Source organism: Pterocles gutturalis, unplaced genomic scaffold, assembly GCF_000699245.1.
Source record: "Pterocles gutturalis isolate BGI_N339 unplaced genomic scaffold, ASM69924v1 scaffold45722, whole genome shotgun sequence".
NCBI classification, from domain to species: Eukaryota; Metazoa; Chordata; class Aves; order Pterocliformes; family Pteroclidae; genus Pterocles; species Pterocles gutturalis.
In genome coordinates, this window is record NW_010117123.1 from 246 (window position 1) to 18,009 (window position 17,764).

Consider the following 17,764-nt stretch of genomic DNA (forward strand, 5'->3'; position numbering starts at 1 on the left):
CTGGCAGGTCCCTCCGTAGACAGGGTGTGGGGATCCCCTAGAGGGTCGTTGGCTTCTCCCCGCCAACTGAAGCCGAGGGCTTCCTTGAGAGTTTACTGGTGATTATTTTTTTTCCGGCGTGAATTAATGAGCTTAAAACATCCTTACAGAAAAAGTGCAAGGCAGCCACCAGTGCTTCTGGCCAAGGCAGGTGTAATAGGGAAAGTATATCTGTGTATCCAGAGCTAAAGCGATAGTTGTTTTCACTGAAAGTTTTGTGGGGTTTTTTTCCCACAGACAGCATTTTGAGTATTATACTGAAGAGAAAGCAGCAGAACTGCACATAATACATAAATAACACAAATCGAGATTGATCATGAAGACCTTTTGTGGAAGAGCTAATCCAACCACTGGTGCAATGGAGTGGTTAGAAGAGGATGAGAACTACGACTACCATCAGGAGATTGCAAGGTATGCTGGAAAAAATAGCTTGTTGTTCCACTAAAGCTACAAAAAAGAACAAACCCAATTTGTTTTCATGGCAGTTTTTGGCTTTATTGCTGTAGAAGTTCCAAGGACAGGAAATGAGCAGACTGTAGGACAGTCTAAATGTTGCAGTGCCCTGTGTTGTACAGGCCAGAACAGTAAATGGAGAATTTTGTCAAGTGTCCTCCAACTAGGTTCCTTCTATTTTCTTTAAACGCTTTCTGAGTTGCTTGTCTTAATGCGCATAGTGACTGAGTTGTGGCAAAATATACTGACTAAATTTCTTTTAAATCTCCAGTGCAACAAATAATTAGCAGTTGTCTGTTCCTGTAGTATATTTTTAAGAGCTTAATGTAACAACCAGAGAAGTTGGGGAGATTAGATTTTGGGGTATTTTTAAGTAGTGTGACCCATGAAGAAATGGAGACCAAAGAAATTTAAATCTTGGTGACAAATTATAGACCATTAGTAGGCTGTCTTTCATTGCTGTGTATTGCTCTGTAGGAACCTCCCTCTGTCCCAGCTGTTAGTTAACAGCTGTTTGTCCTTGGGTCTCCGTATTGGGTCTATTGCTGAAGAGCGGATATATGCCAGCAGTTAATTAGTTCATTTATATGCTGATGACCAGATCACTGAAATGACCTTATTCCTTAGATTTGGGAAACAGGTCAGAACCTCAGAGCATGCCAGTTGTCTGCGCATTTATGCACCATAGAGATCAATTGCTGTAGTAAGACAAAACAAAGGAGACCATGTAAGATCTGGCAGTTTTGTTGTGCTTTGCAGTAGACAGTATTTTGACTGGAATTTTTTTTGTTGTAGGTCACGCTATGCAGATATGCTTCATGATAAAGACAGAGTAAGTATAGAAGCAAAAAACTTTTAAATGGTGAGAAAACACCCATTTAGTTTCTCTTAAATAGCTGTCACTGCATGATTTTACAGGTTTTTCTGAAAGATGAAGTGATCAGATTTGTATCCTTTAAGATACCAGACGTGCTTGTAGATCAACAGATGCTGCCTTTCATCTGACTCAAATGTCCAAAGATAGTGTATTCTTTGGAAAGGCTTGATAAGTCATTTGGAAAGGAATGTCTTACAGTAGACAATTATGGAGTCAAGATAAGCATATATTTCAATATGTATACTGTAGCTGACAGATGACAGCATTTGGGTTTTTTCCTGTTGTTAATGCTGTATGCTTGTAGCCTCACTTAATGACACATAACCAAAACACATGTTGCTTCTCATGTATGAATGTTGTCCAGTAGATGTAGAGAGGGGTCTAAATCCAGGATACTTTAGCTCTTGCGCTGTCATGCGTACTGTATGACTATTTGAATGGTGCTGCAGGGGAAAAGTAATCAGAAAAACAGTAGTATCTTATGTGGATCTTCTTATTATTTGCTCCAGCAAATATATTGTATTTGTAATTATGAATGTGCTATGAATAGCTGACTGATGAATGACCATGTGAGTATTGTGATAAAAATTGATGTGCGTTAAATGGATTGATGCCTCCAAAAACACTTACTTTTGCTGAAAATGGCTTTCGTGTGACTGTATAGCATAAAGAATGTCTGTAGGTCTTTAATTATAAACTCATGGTTGAAGAATGCAAGACTTCTTCACAAAAATTAAAAGTATAAATGGATAAAGAGTTGCTGATGTTTGTTTTTTTTCTTCTCTACAGAATGTGAAATATTACCAAGGTATTCGTGCTGCAGTGAGCAGAGTGAAAGAAAGAGGGGAGAAAGCAGTTGTTCTAGACATAGGGACTGGCACAGGACTCCTGTCCATGATGGCAGCTTCAGCAGGTGCAGATTTCTGCTATGCAATTGAGGTAAGCACTTGTTGCAGCTTGCACATACTTCTGCATGCGTGTTCAAAGACTCTTTAGAACTTTGGTGCAGTTGTTCTTCTGCATGATCAGTGGAGTGGATGCATTTGCTGTTTTGTATTGTGGCTTCTGAAATGCAAGCTTGATACTTTTATGTGTACAAGTCTCTTGGGGCCTCTTTTGATGCATATATACCTTTATTTTTGAAAATAGCAAGTTTGTTTAATGTAAATGCTAAAGTATTGTTAATGTGTATTCTTGTCTTTCAAAAGTTAAATTGGAGTAGCTTTTGGAGACAGCTGATAGTTTGTAACTGGCATTGGAGCTCTATGAAAGTCTGAAGCGAGGCTTGCTGTCATGTGTGTTAATGAACTTCAAACATAGGAAAAGATGCAGATGTTAAAATTTTTGTGGAACAAAATATGCTGCATTCTGTGTCAGTGTCCTTTAATTTTTGAAAGCTAATGTTAATTTACTGGTTTGTTACACTCTTGCTATTTACAGGTTTTCAAGCCCATGGCTAATGCTGCTGTGAAGATAGTGGAGAAGAACGGTTTTCGTGACAAGATCAAGGTAATCAACAAGCACTCCACTGCAGTCACAGTTGGTCCAGGTGAGAAAACTAGGCTAGCGTTAAAAAAATTGGCAAGTACCTCAAAACCATGAAGCAATATGTCTTTTTCTTATTTTCTGAATGTTTTTAATTCATTGTGAACTTCTGAAGGAAGATAATTTTCAGTCTTCAGCAGGTTCTCTTAACAGGAATAAGTTGGGGGTTTTTTTAGTTATTTGTGTTTTCAGGGTAGCATCTTCATGAAAGACATATAAAGTCTTAGTATTACAGTATTAAATTGTGTCTTGTAGATGGAGATATGCAATGTCGTGCAAACATCTTGGTAACAGAATTATTTGATACAGAGCTGATAGGAGAAGGAGCTTTACCAACCTATGAGCATGCACACAAATATCTTGTACAGGTAAGAAAACAGAAGTTGATAGTGTGTCACATTTATCCCTAGAGAAACTTCTGTCTTTTTTTGGAGTTGGATAGAGCTGTGCTGTGCTAATTTTTTTTTTCAGTTAATAATTTACTAGATTCATTCCTAGAATAAAGCTATTGGAGTTCATATTGTAGATCACAGGCTATGAAATTATTCATAGTTGCTTTGTATTAAAGCCAATAACTTGCTGGTTAACAAGTGTCTTTCAGAAAGGCACGCAGTTCTAAATTGGAGCTTTCCTTAGCAGTTTCTTCCAAGATGTTTTAAAAAATGAAGTTCTCCTCACAAATTTGATGGGCTTCACTTCCCAGGCATTGGTTCATTTTTTTTTTTTTTTTTTTTCTCCTAAGGACCTCTTGCTAATCTGCATGCTTTTTGCCTGCGGAAGTACTTTCAAACATAATCAAATTAATATCCAGGTTTTTTAACATAGACTCTATAGGTATAATTTTAGGGCTTTCTCTTTTACCCTTTATAATTTCTTCCTTTAATTAAAATGTGGGTGGCAAAACTTTATTTAGGTTTCTAGGTTTCGATTCACCAGTTTTACATCTAAAGACTCCATAACTTTTTACTGCTCTCCATATATAACTCTGAATTTTAATTTGTCTTTTTTTATGAAAGCAATATTCTTGGACTTCAGAGTTAGCTCTTAGTTTGCAGTTAGAACAGCTTATATATTTTCTACTCTTTAAACATGGGTACAAAGTTGTCATTGCATAAATATTTGAGGCATTATTTTTCTTATTTACTCATTGCAATCAGAAACTGTTTTAATGTTGATAGCCTAGTAGTTATCTGCCTTGAGAAGCTCAAGATCACTTATTTCAGAATGAGAATGGAAATGCAAGTTTAACTGAGGCTAGTAAACTGATAATGTTGCATGTAAATAATTGCATTACTTAAAAAGCAATTTGGCCTTGCTGAACCACACTGAACAGGATAGATATGTATATTGTTTGTCACAGATGGAGAGACAAAGTGCTCTGATGTTACAGAAGTCTCTGAAATAATTTGTGTTTAAGATTTCAAAGCTCCCAGTCCAACTTCACTTTAAATTGGTTCACATTTCAATTTATTTAATTCTCATGCATGTTAATAAGTCATACTTGTTGAAAGCATCTACCCTTTGTTTTGAACACTCAGGAAGGATGTGAGGCAGTGCCTCACAGGGCAACAGTGTATGTCCAATTAGTGGAATCCAAAAGAATGTGGTCCTGGAACAAACTGTTTCCTGTTCATGTCGAAGCAGAAGACGGTGAAAAAATTATTGTCTCCCCTTCAGAAATGGAGAACTGTCCAGGTGTTCCTTCTGTTTGTGATATCCAGCTGAACCAGATGCCTTCAAGTGACTTCACTGTCCTTAGTGATGTGGTGACAGTGTTCAGGTAAGGTGGACATTGTTTCTTTAAAAAGAAAATTTTCCTGCTATGCCTTTTATATAAGTTGTGTATACAGCTTAGGAAGCTAGTGAGAATTTCTAAAGAGTGCTTTTTATAATTTTCTTGCTTCTCTGCAGTGTGGATTTCAGTAAGCCAGTAAGGAGTGCCTCTACCTCCTGTAGAGTGCAGCTGGAGCCTGTAAAATCTGGCAAGGCGCAAATCGTACTTTCCTGGTGGGATATTGACATGGACCCCTCTGGGATGATAAATTGCACAATGGCTCCATACTGGGTCAAATCCACTTCTGCTTTCCAGGTAAAATCCTGAGCCTTCAGATGCTCTTGTCAGATGACTATCGGTAATTATTTTGGGTAAAGGCCATATTGGGTGTTTTAAGGAGCTTTCCCTTCAACTGTGTAGGAGCTTTGCTGATGTTTTATGTATTAGAAGATGCTAAATAAGCAAATCATAGAAATATTAACTATAGTATGTACCCATTTTAGGTTTTTTTTAATGTAAAACTTAAACGTTTTCATGTAAAGCTTAAAAACTGAAGCTGTCTTCCAGATATTTTTATTTTCTTTCTTTTACTTTCAAGAAATAAAGATTTCAAAATATTTTTCCTTAGCTAGTCTCTATGCCTGGTCAAAATTATTAGTGTGTAGTTTGTTTCCACGTAGTTCCTCTACTGAATTTCAAAATAAGTGTTAAGTTTATGGTGATGTAGTTATACTCCCATAAAAAAGGCTGGTGTGGGAAAACACTGGGTTGATCCTGGATAATTAGAGGAAAAGGAGATCACTGTTAAATCAGATTCCTGTGTTTTTATATGAATGTATTTGCTAGAAGGTTTAACCTAGTCAAAGGGAAGCTACAAAATGATCGTTTGCACTTACCATGTTTGAGAATAAAATTTGAAACTATGAAGCTTCAGGGCATTCAGTCAGCATAGAATGACCAGTCACCTTGGAATATTTGCAATGCAGAAAATAGCTTTTTGAAACACAAAATAGTTGTGCTGTCATATCAGAGTGACACTAAGTGACCTTTTTTTGATGTGTGAGGCTCCAGCCACAGGTCCCTGTCAGCAGTTCAATACAGGTTTCTAACGCAGATGAAACAGCATAAATAAATGCAAAGTGTATTTTGAATTTGTTTTTCATTTGATTAAAACACAAGCTTAGCTAGACGGCAAGCCAGTGGTCTCCGGCTTATTCTGTTGTAAGAAGTCTATATAAAGTACGTTTATTCAATATATGGTGTTAGTCTATTCAGCCTTGCTAACGTGAACAAGATTCTTGCAACTAGTCATAGATCAGTGCTTCAAAGTTGTGCCTGTACTTCCTAATTGTTTTCCTGCTATTTGTTTACTTTCCATTTCCTATTTATGAGTTAATCCTAAGGTTTTGTTTATCAACCCTTTTCAGTGGAGAGATCACTGGATGCAGTGTGTGTATTTTCTTCCAAATGAGGAGCCAGTTCTCAAGGGTGAGAAGGTGTACCTGACTGCCTGTCGTGATGAATATTCTTTGTGGTATAAGCTGCAGAAAGCCAGGTAACGATACATGTGTATGAAAAGGGGGGTGGTATTTTATTCCAAGCATATTTGGTGCTCTTAGTGCAACTATTTTGTAGAAAAGCAAGATAGGAACCTAGAAATTAGAAAATTGTTAAAAGCCATTTTATGGGCAGTGCACAGGTGGAAAAAAAAACATGCATAAAAACACAGTTGAGGTTTGGACTGCAGGCTCCTGCCTTATACATGGTGGCATTCTGTGACAGAGAAGCAAAAAACGCTTGTGGTTGGTTCCTAGAAGTTCTAAAATACAGCTTAGCTGAGAGATGAGTGAAATGATGGCCATTCTGTCTCCATTATGTGCCTTTCTTACTTGGGAATGCAAAGAAGGAACTTCTTTCTAATAGATCAAAGCCTAAAATACCTAACCATCATAGTTAGTGTGAAAGTTTGGGAGGTTCTAAGTTTTGTCTTTTTAAAAAAGGTGAAAACTGGCCCTTTCTCTTCTTTTCATTTGGAAGTGCGAAGCTACGAAAATGTAGAACTGGAGAACTAGTAAATTTGAACAAGTAACAATGGAATCCATATGCATTAATGTTCATGCTAGCTAAAAAGCATAAATGTACCTGTCTCTGAAAACATGTTGCTGATGCTGTAGTTAGTACTTCATTGAAATTTTTTTCCAGAGGTGAAGAGGAGAATAAAGCAGATGTTTGTGTTGAGAGTCCTGTTTGTTGGTGTCAGGCTCATCTTCTTTGGAATAGACCACGATTTGGGGAATTAAATGATCAGAACCGAACACGCCAGTACATCAAGTCTTTGATGAAAGTGAGTGCATGTTGCCTGTAGGTATTTTTTGCTTCTGTGATAGATGCATGTATTGTTTTATTTGCAATAATTATGGAATTTGTTTCTCCCTTGCTAAAGAACTTTGTTCACAAAGTATATTTTATTTTCATCAGCAGGTGTAAGTTATATTTTGTCATGAAAACTTTGGTGTTACTTTTTTTAAATTGTAAGCAGCCATTTTTGCATAGGAATTTGTAGCAGTGCTGTGTGTTTGTTAGAAGGAGTATGGGTAGTTGAATAAAGACACCTGATGTATTTTTGTGCAAACTTTTTCTAGCCTAAACCAAGGGAGTTATATGAACATTTCTTACATTTCTTATTTCTTTTTTATTCTGCTTGAAGTGGTCACATTAATCACTGTGTCTCACAGTCTTTATTTGACATGGAGCTGTATAAAATGGGAAAAAATGCCACCACAATGTCTAGAATTGGAAAACTTTTTCATCTGGAATAGGAATAACAATGACTTTATTGTCTGCAGGTTCTGAAAACAGATAGCATTTGCCTTTGTATCAGTGATGGCAGTCTGCTGCCTGTGCTGGCTCACTATCTTGGAGCAAAGCGGGTACAGTACTTCCTGTTTTTCTGATCTTTGTGTTTTAGCTATTTTTAGTTCTCATATAGTTCAGCATTTCCAGCCCATTATTTAATTATTTCCAGTGCCTCTTCCATGACAAGTGAGAATGAGGCTCCCATTGTGCTGAAGTGGAGGTTAAGTTCATCTCTGATCAAGCTGAATTCTGGGGAGATAATAATTGCCAGTTTTGATGTTTAGCATTGTGTCGCCTTGAATGAAGTGGTGTTCCTCATTCCCCACCAATTCCTGTTTGCCATCTTGTATCTTGGTGCTTTTGGAAATACTCTTTCTACTGACCTAAATATCTGGCAATTTTTTTTTCTTCTTTTATGTTTGCAATTCCATAATTACATTTATTATCTAGTCTGAAATGGAAGGTCTGTAATAGCAAGATAGGGAGCAGTAAGAATACTGAGTCAGTGTGTAAATGAGAGCTGAGTGCTGCCTGGCTGTCTCACTTATGTATATATCTTCCTTGAGGTGTTCTCTCATGGGGCTCTTCAAAGTGAAATCTATTATAGTTGAACTGAATATCTGGGAATGTTGTAATGTAATATAATCCTGAGGAAGATGCTAGGCAATTCATAGAAATAAATAAACATGCTGAGTTAAACTGGTGATCCATGGTCCCTGAATTTTTGTCTTTAGTAGTGGTAGTCACAGATAACCATGGCAGACAGAGATTTCTGTAATATTTTGCTGGCCCTGTAGCAGCGTATTGCTTAACTGTTCACCTGTTTTGAATAAAACCTGATTTTTTTCTTACTTCAAAAGGCTGATGTGCTGCACTGCATATCTGAGCTCTTTCCAGCAGACATAGATCATGTTAAACAATGCTTACAAGGAGTGGGCACTACTGGAGGTTGGTTCAGGACACTGGCAATATGCTTGCATTTGTTCAGGAGTAAATACATGCCTAGAGCAAATGTCAACATGCTACGTGCATCTTAAAAATGGAAAATAAGTATTTGCATTCTGCTGGGTTTTTTTCTTGTCTGGCTGTGAAAACAACATTATTTAACGTGTTAGCCTGTAGTTATTAAGAGTGTCTTTGTTTTTAAAAAGGTACATGACAGTGGGCTGTGGAAAAGATGCATGGTTCTTATGAACTATGTTCACTAGGGCATCAAAATAGTTCCTTCATTGTTCCTTTACATATTCTTTTAATTAAAAATTATAAAGCTAGTTGGCTAACTGTTGCATATTTTCTTTAGGTGTTTACCTTAGAAAACTCTGCTGTGTCCTGTTCTGTCATGAAAAAAGTGAGTATTCAGTTTTCTGTTAAAGCAGTAAATGAACTCGTGGCATTTCTAAGGCCACAGTTGATACCTTTGATTGTCCTTGCATCAGTCTTGGAGATTAATTCAGTTTAATTAATGTATTTGATCATATAGTTTGACAAGACTGTGGGAGGGTGGGATATGTTGGGGGGAGGAGTTGTTCTTATTTTTTCCTGGTAATTGTACAGAGCTTTATGCAGATACTTGGAGGAGTACATCCCACTGGAGATACCTCCAGTCTCATAGCTTTAGCCACAAGCCGCATAGGTCACTGGGACAGTTGAGCTGAGCAGAGGGAATTATGGTTGCCAGTGCTTGATCTCTCCTTGCAGGTGCCTGTTGGCTCCTCTGCTTGAGCTGCTGCTCTGCTGCCCTGATTGCATTGGTGATAAAGGCCAAGCTGTTTGTTTCTGAGCATTAGTGGAATGTGAGAGTATCCTGTAGCTTGCATCAGTCTTACCAGGAAGGCGGCAGCCTCTAGCTGTTCTCCCTTCCAGCTGGGAATGCCTGCTCTGCTGTTTGGCTCTTAGGAGACAGTAGGCCGTGGGTCTTTACTGCAAGCGAAGTTTCAGCTGCTTCCTTGGGGTAGAGCACAGAAGGCCCTGCGAGTGGAGCAGAGGCTGGTCAGGAGAGGCAGCTAATGTCTAAGAAGGTACTGGAAGCAGCTTCCTGAAGTCACTGTTGGACTGTCTGTTCCAGTTGACAAAATATATTTGAAAAAGGTCTGTCTCAGCTTGTGGCTTTAGGAGTACAAAAACACGAACAGTAGGCAAATTAGGACGCAAACCTGGTTTCAAACAGAAGCCAAATACACAGTCTATTCATTGTTGAAGTAGTTTTTATCTTTCTTGACTGTCCTTACAATGTCCTTCAAACTACAAGTGAGTGAAGGTGAGGCAACTTTTGTGTTATCTGCCTTTTTATGTATGTAATTCAAAGAATATGTAGGCCATGTGCTTTAGTCACTAGGTGTGACATGGTCTCTAAGTTCATGGACCCTTCAAGAATAGACTTGTTATAGTAGAAAATTTTTTAAAAATTTATTTTGGCTAATTTTTTTTTGTTTATTTTTAATAAAATTATTGTTTTGGTATGGGTTTGAGTCTCAACTGTAGCTTTTGATAAAGAGCATGCTACTTTTTTTAGTTTTTTAAAGCAAATCATCTTGAAGACAAAATTAAAATAATAGAAACACGTCCCGAGTTGCTGATGTCTTCTCATTTGGAAGATAAAAAGGTATGTTACAGTTGTCCAATACTGAGTTTCAGTGGGGTGGTGGGAAGCGGAAGGTGAAAATGAATTTTGCTTTCCTACTGTGCCATAAGCACAATGAATCCCATTATATCCCAGTTCACATAAAGCGTAATGATTACATGGTTCAGACCTTGTCTCAGTGAAACTAAATGAGGCGTAGTGTAAAGATTGTAGGAGGGTTTTTGCTTTGTTTTTGAAGGGGTATGACTTTGCCTTCCTGCGTAGTCTACACCGGTTGTAACAGGAGTTAAACTGGTTTTACTGCATAAGTGCTGCTAGGCTGTAGCTCTTCTTTTACAAGCCACTCAGAAGATTGCGGTCTATTTGGAAGTACTAACATCCTTAAATTAAAAATGTCAAAATTCTATTACTCTTATTACAAAGCCTTCCAACCTAAAAACTGTAGTGTTTTCTCTCAAACTTTGTTGCAGGAAAATTAATTTTAAAATTTGCTAACTAAAACCACAAAAAGATGTCTGCTGTGTAGTACGTGCAGTGTGCAGTAATTAAATCCTTAGGGAGCAGTAGAAGCTTTTATGTAGATGACTTAACTTGCTATATTGCATTGTCAACTGCTGAAGTTATAAACAGCCTGTGTTATCAAGTTGTTCTTTATTGTAGTGCTTTTTATCTCCTTTCTTTGCCAAGATTTCTGTACTTGTGGGAGAGCCGTTTTTTACTACGAGTTTGTTGCCGTGGCATAACCTGTATTTCTGGTACGCTAGGACAGCTGTGACCAGTCACCTTGCCAGCAATGTCGCTGTCCTACCTCAGTCTGCTGCTTTGCACATGATGATTGTGGAGTTTCAGGTGAGATTGTTTAAAACTAGACATTTGATATTTACACAAACTCACTTAGAATTGAGTACTCTTCCAGGATTTTTTAACACGTTTATCTCATCTTAATACTGTCCACTTTGTGTTTTGCACTTAACCCCTGAGAAAAGAATATTTCACATCTTGAAGGCGAGTTCTGCTATTTCAGCCATCTCTAGTCAGAAAATTGACACAAATAATTTTAGCATTTTAAGTGAAAGGGCTGAATGTTTTAAAGTATTTCTTTAGATTAGAGAGAGATTGCTGGAGCATGTGAGAATTGTGCTTATTTATAAACTAAGATATTCTGCAAAATAACGGGTTTTAAAATTATGCTTTTTGAGTATAAGACTGTAGGCAGGATTCATAATTGCATGCTCTTTTTTTTTAACCACTTGAGGCTGTGCACAGTTCTAAATTTGAGCACAATAGGGGTCACATCGTAACAATACTTGAAAAAGTAATGTTTGTACAGAATTGTACAAAGGTATAAACTTTTTGCTCTTATTAAGGACTTGGTTGACAAAGATTGTGTAGAGTTCACCTACAATGACAATAGAAATTAAATAAGTACTTTCATAATTAATATGCAAAGTTTTTCTTCAGTAGCTTCAGTAGTGAGGGAATTCTTTAGTCTGAAATTGTGTAACTAAAATATACATATCTATAAATGAAGTAATGCCTATAAAGTATTTTCACATAAACATGACCTTCAATTTATCTGTTAAAAATCTTAAAAATATCTTCCTTCTGGTTCACCAGCTGTAGTTTTGTGCCCAAGCCTTTTCTCCCTTAACAGTTTCCTTATTCAAATGCTCTTTAACCTTGTTCTCCTCTGCCTTTGATTTGTGCACGTGAAAATATGTATTTTTTTTTCTCTCTGGGACTAGTTGGATACACTGCATATATACTGAGTAAATAATGTAAATCTGAATCTTGTAATAGGAAGTGGATGTTTAAGACTAATAGTAATCAGATTGAAATAAGCAGTTAATCTGAATTCCATACTCTTATCTAGAGGATTTACTTCCTTAGAACTCAAAGGATTTCGTAAAGGAAGTAAGCATTATTCTCTTCATGTTCTGGATGAGGGAACTGAAGCATACAGAGCGATGATTTAAGATTATCAGCACTCTGTTATCAGAATGTAGAGTAACAATCATGTCACCTGAACCTCAGTTTTAAACTTTTATGTAGAGTTGTGTTCAGAGATGATTCCATGTAGCTATTTTGATAGAACGTTTAACTTGTGTTTTGTTCCATTAAGCTATTCGAAAAGCTGTTGCTTTAGTTTTACATTTTCTTCTTTGTTCAATGGAGAATCTAGACTCAAAGACTAGAATCTGTGAGGTTTTTAAAATAACATCTACCAGTTCTTGGTTAGACAGAAGAAACAGACATAGTGTTGTAAGGTGTTCTGCAGAACTGGTTCTGTAGGATGTTCCATCTTATCAGAATAGGGATATATCATTATAGTTAAGCAATTCGCAAAAGCTGGATCAGGAGAAAAAAAATTATGAAGTTACTTCTGTCGTAAACTTTTTTAGTCCATAATAGCATCTAGGTAGCAGGATGCTACCTATCTGATTTCATAGTTCTATGGGGTGTACCACTCAGAGGGTCTTCGTAGTCACTCTAGTTCGTGCTGTATTCAGACATAAATGATAGCAGCATTTATTTAAATTTATAGTAGTCCTGCTGCCATCTTGTAAAGCAGGAACATTTGAGGTTGGTAAGTGCAACAATGAACAGGGAATAAGATGTGTATATCCACAGCTAGGGAATGTTCTTCTTCCATTAAGAGACTATTAATGCAGCCTAAGGAAAGGCAAAAGTTGAACTGAATCATTGTCTGTCCAGTGGATTGCTACGTGAGAAGCATAGTATGAAGTGCCTAAAATGATGTTGCTAATCTTTGGAGTGCTAAAGGGAGCTGTGGTAGTCTAATAAGCTGTAAAATGTTGGATACAACTGGGAGAGCTTGCCTGTGCTGGGTAGTGGAAATGGGAAAGGGGTTTAGTCTTGGCAAGTCCATACCTACTCTAAAGTAAACTACGCATAGAGATGGTAGGAAATGTGGCACATTCTTTAGAGGAATTGGAAACAGTGGCTAAAGAATTAACTGACTTGCAAAACATTGCCCCAGAGTACAGTATCTTCTGATTCTTGCAGTCGTTCTAGTGGTTGAGGAATGTAGAGATAGGAAAGAGTCTTTTTCTGGCTTGTTATCAAATGTCTGATCTACGGCTAAAATTATTTTAAGATTTCCTATTTCCTTTAATAAAGCCAAACAAATTCCCGTTTTCTTTTTTAGGACTTATGGAGAATCCGGAGTCCCTGTGGCACCTGTGAAGGTTTTGATGTCCAGACTCTGGATGATATGATTAAAGTAAGAAGACTGAAAATAGTTTTAGCATAAGTCTCAGCAAAACAGAACAAAACTCACGTTGGTTTAAAAAAGTATTTAGTGACTGTTGAAAAACTTGTATGTTACTCAGAACACTGTCATTTTAGTTTTTCATAGATAATGGTAGCTATTTAGTTCTTGCAAAACAGTGGGTGGGTTTTGGGGTTGTATGTTTCTTCTCATTTGTCAGGCTCTCAAGTACTTTGCACTGTTTGAAAAGAATTCTGTTCATTCAAAAAGAAAAATACCGTTCTCCGGATTTTATTCTGAGCTTGGAATAAAGTCATCTGGGAGTTGTTCACAGATGAATCCTGCTGCCCTTACTTGCCCTGAGAGGGGCAAAAGAGAAAAGGAGAAAGGCTTTGAAAGAGAAGGCTTTTTGACTTCCGAGAAATAGATAGGAAGGGTGAGATTTATTTGTATCAATTTCTAGAGCTGTATTGTCAATATCCTTGAGTTAGCCATTTAGATTGCCTTTATAGTCATTGTGGAGGAGTACAAGCAGTTCTAGAGTAGAATTCATCTCAAGGGAGAAGAAAAGTTAAATGCATTGTGTTTTGACAGTGCCTGTTTCTGTTTCACTGCTGAGGACTGTAGTCATAGCAATTACTTCATGTATGTAGTAGGTATTTTCCTTCGTGCCCAGGAAGTGTAGTCCTGTCCTCTTGCAGCTTTATTGCTTAGATACTCTGGGTTCAGGACACATAATTAACATGAAAGCAAGGACTGTTTGCCTTTGGATTGTTTTCAGGTAGTTTTATTACCTTATTTTTTCAGAATTCTATGAATTTTAGAGAATCCAGGGAAGCAGAACCTCACCCTCTGTGGGAATATCCTTGCAAGTCACTCTCTGATCCCCAGGAAGTTTTGAGATTTGACTTCAGAGAGACTGTACCGGAACACTCTCTCAGCACAGAGGGTTCTGTAAATCTTCTACGGTGAGTTTTCCCATTGCAATAAATATTGTTGTGATCTTCAGGTGTTTTTTACCTCATGTTCAAGCTCTTTGTGTATTACAGTTAACTAGTGGGAACACACTTGAGTTTTTATTAATGTGACCTAAAGTTGTGGAAGTTACTTTGACAGAAATTTCCTGTGCTATTCACAATAGGTTATAACAATAAGGATAATTTCTTAGATAATATGCCTGTATTTCAAAAATAACATTTTTCTAGGTGTTACCATGATTTAAAACTTAAATAGATTAATTTATAGTTTAGATAAAATAAGCTATTGTCTGTATATTTTTTATGTTTCTGTTTGTTCCCTGCTGCTGAGTTCTGTCAGAAAATAGAATTTTCTTCTATTTAGCTTTCCAAATTATTCTGTTTAATAGCTTTAAAGTGTATGCTTTTCTTTCTTTTAACTATAATTCTAACAATCTTGATATTTGTCATGTCTTCTGAGGTATTTTTCACTATAATCTAACTACAGGTTGTACTTGATTCTGTTCAGACCTGCAATGCTGTTAAGAATTTTAAAAAACAAGGGAAAGTTATTTTTAACCATCTAGAGCTTATGTAACTCAAACACTGCTGTAACTGTATGTTTCTCTTTGTAAAACAAAATTCAAGTTTCACAAAATCCAGAACCATCTGCGTGGGGCCTCAGTGCCTTTGCACCAGTTGTATTTACAGGCAGCATGCTAGCATAACCTCTGCTCCCTGTGGAGCAGACACTTGAAGATTGTATGTGTGGTAAACATTTCCTTAAAAATTCAGAAACAATAGAAACTGGGGTGTCTGAAGGAAGTACTCTCCAAATAAGCCATATAATTCATGCCTGTTAAATGACACTGGTTCTGAGCAGATTTAGTTATGATATACTGTCCTCTTCCTTGTCTTTTTTAGATTTCATATCTGCAAATACTTTAAAAGTTGCTACTCATTTACCAAATCATCCAGCTGTAAAACTTTTTTTCAAAGAAACAAGTTATTCATGCTTTTACAGCTCTCACTTAAACTATGTGAGGAACAGGTGCAGCGTTTAAGCTGTCAGTGTTGCATAACTTAACAGGTTTTGATCCTCCACCTCTCCCCAGGAAAGGAAAGAGCCATGGAGCAGTTTTGTGGATGGAATATCATCTTGTTGCTGATATCTCCATTAGTACAGGACTGATGCAAATTTCAAATGAAAAGGTATTTCTTTAGTCTCATTTATTATGTCCAAGTCTATAGGATTACAGTGCTGAAAAATGGGTCTCTGTTGGCTGTGCTTGGTTGATGCAATGCTCTTTGTTCCAGTGAATACTATGTAGACAGAAATAGTAGAACTATCTGTTCATGTTTTTGAGGGGAGCAGGAGATGTATCTTAAAATGGGAGAGTCTGAACTGGATCCAAATTCTACCATAGTTGTGAACCACACTCAGAACTTAAATATGATGCTAGCTCAAAGTAGGATTTATTAATACAAATCCCTTTTCTCAGTTTAACAAAAGCAAAAATTTTGAGGGGAAGGAGTATTTTCTGTATTCTATGTAAATGTCCTTTGACCAAATCCATTTTTTCCTTTACGACCTAACTGTGCAGTGTAGCATATGATTTTTCAAGTTATGCATTTCTATAGTGGAATGGATGGCAATGGAAGTGATAACTATCTGGTCGTTGTATACTGAACTGGGAAGAAGAACTTTTCCAATCTTACTGCATTCTTACTATCTAGTAGTAATATTGTACGGTTTTGACTGCTTTCACTTTTAACTCTCTCCTGCAGGGAAACTGTGAATGGAATCCCCACTGCAAGCAAGCTGTCTATTTCTTCAGTTCTGTTATTGAATCAGAAGCTCTGTCAGACCTTCATAGTGCTGTCACGTATGCTATAAATTTCAACACAAAGACAGGAGAGATTGCCATGGATTTTAAGCTTTTATAAAATACTTTCATTTTACTTATGTTTCTAAATTATAATAAACTTACATGGTATTTTTTTATACGGCAGAGGGATTTTTTTTTTTATTGTGCTCAGAGAACAAACTGACTGTTCTGAAATATACATTAAACCTTTTTAGTTTTGTTTTCAAAATATATAGTTGGGAAGGTGGAGAGGAACCTTTTCTTAAGGACAAGTATTCCTGACAGGGTTTATTGTGTACATACACATACTTGTTATCATCAGTTTCAGTGTGAAACTGTGGGTATTTGGGGGTTTTGAATAATAGTATAGGAATACAAAACAGTTGACTTGCTGGTTACTGCATGTCATACCAGTGGATGAAGACACTAAACCTCACACCAACAGTAGATAAAAGTGAGTTAAACTGGTCGGTCTATTTCTGGGCTTTGCTCTTGGCACTGTAAATGGGAAATAATTTTCAGAGTGCACAAAAAGAAATTCCAGGTCAAGCTACGTGTATATATTAGTACACTTAATAGGGAGAAGGAAACATTTTAGCTGCTTGCAGACTTGTGTAAGTTGTGGCTAATACTAAAGTGAAATGGTCAGTGAACTGAAGTGTGATGCACTGATGTTCTGGAGTCTGAGATGCTGCATTTCTGAAGAGATGTTTGCCAAACAGTGACCCAAGTCTGGAAAGATGTAACTGGAAATTAGAAAATGTATGCGTTCAGGTTAATTGTAAGTGACAGATGGTAGTCTGACCAGAAACAAAAGAAAAGAGAGCCATAGTTGAGAAAACTCGCAAATCTGTAAGAGATACTTAATATGCATTATATGATCAAAAATGCGGCCTTACACCCATTCTGTCAGAGGTCTAAATAATATCTGCCAGTTCAGCTAAGTTGTATGTTGTTCTGCAATAGCATATGTCCACAACTGAGGTTTTCTTGGTTGCATTCCAAATCGTGTTGGCAGAAAGTGTAGTGTGTGAACACGTGCATGCAATTAATTCTGTTTTAGATGAAAATCAATTGGTGTATCCATTTTGTATGTGTGACCTATTAAGGGAAATAGAAAATCAATGTACTGCTTGTCCTAAATCATGTCAGCCAGCTGCAGGGATAACTCTGCTTACCAAAGCTCTATTTCCTCTGAGCAGCAACTTCAGCAGAGTGAAAAGAATGCCATAAAGAAGCCATGAGGGATCAGGAGCCTACTCTGCTTTCCTGGTCACTGTGATATAGCCTTCTGGTGAGTAGGAATTTTTCCTCTTCCTAGGAGTGTGATCATATTTATAGACCTGGAAACCATATGAAGTATTCCTGAATTTTTCAGAATTATACTCCTCACCAAGGTCTTAACACTGAAGAGATGTAAGGAAGCAATGAAATAAATACATGAGTAATATTTTTCACTAGAACAGAACCCTAGAACCCTGCAGCTCCTCCTGAGATCTGTGGATTTCACTTTTCAAAACTCTACTTTTAAGGTGCTTAACTTCAGACCCTCGTTTTTACAAACTTTGCTGGAATATATAGGT

At 37.0% G+C, this 17,764-nt stretch overlaps 1 protein-coding gene across 1 annotated transcript; it reads left to right on the forward strand.

Annotated features, from left to right (window-relative positions):
* The first annotated feature begins 307 nt into the window (after window positions 1-307).
* On the forward strand, window positions 308-16,325 carry PRMT7 (protein arginine methyltransferase 7). Its single transcript, XM_010075689.1, has 17 exons — window positions 308-450; window positions 1,288-1,324; window positions 2,159-2,308; window positions 2,810-2,918; window positions 3,170-3,282; window positions 4,453-4,694; window positions 4,826-5,003; window positions 6,116-6,243; window positions 6,891-7,032; window positions 7,535-7,618; window positions 8,845-8,892; window positions 10,057-10,146; window positions 10,813-10,974; window positions 13,295-13,369; window positions 14,165-14,325; window positions 15,429-15,525; window positions 16,102-16,325. The coding sequence occupies exons 1-17, from the start codon at window positions 356-358 to the stop codon at window positions 16,258-16,260; spliced, it is 2,070 nt and encodes a 689-aa protein (XP_010073991.1). The 5' UTR covers window positions 308-355; the 3' UTR covers window positions 16,261-16,325.
* Window positions 16,326-17,764: the final 1,439 nt, after the last annotated feature.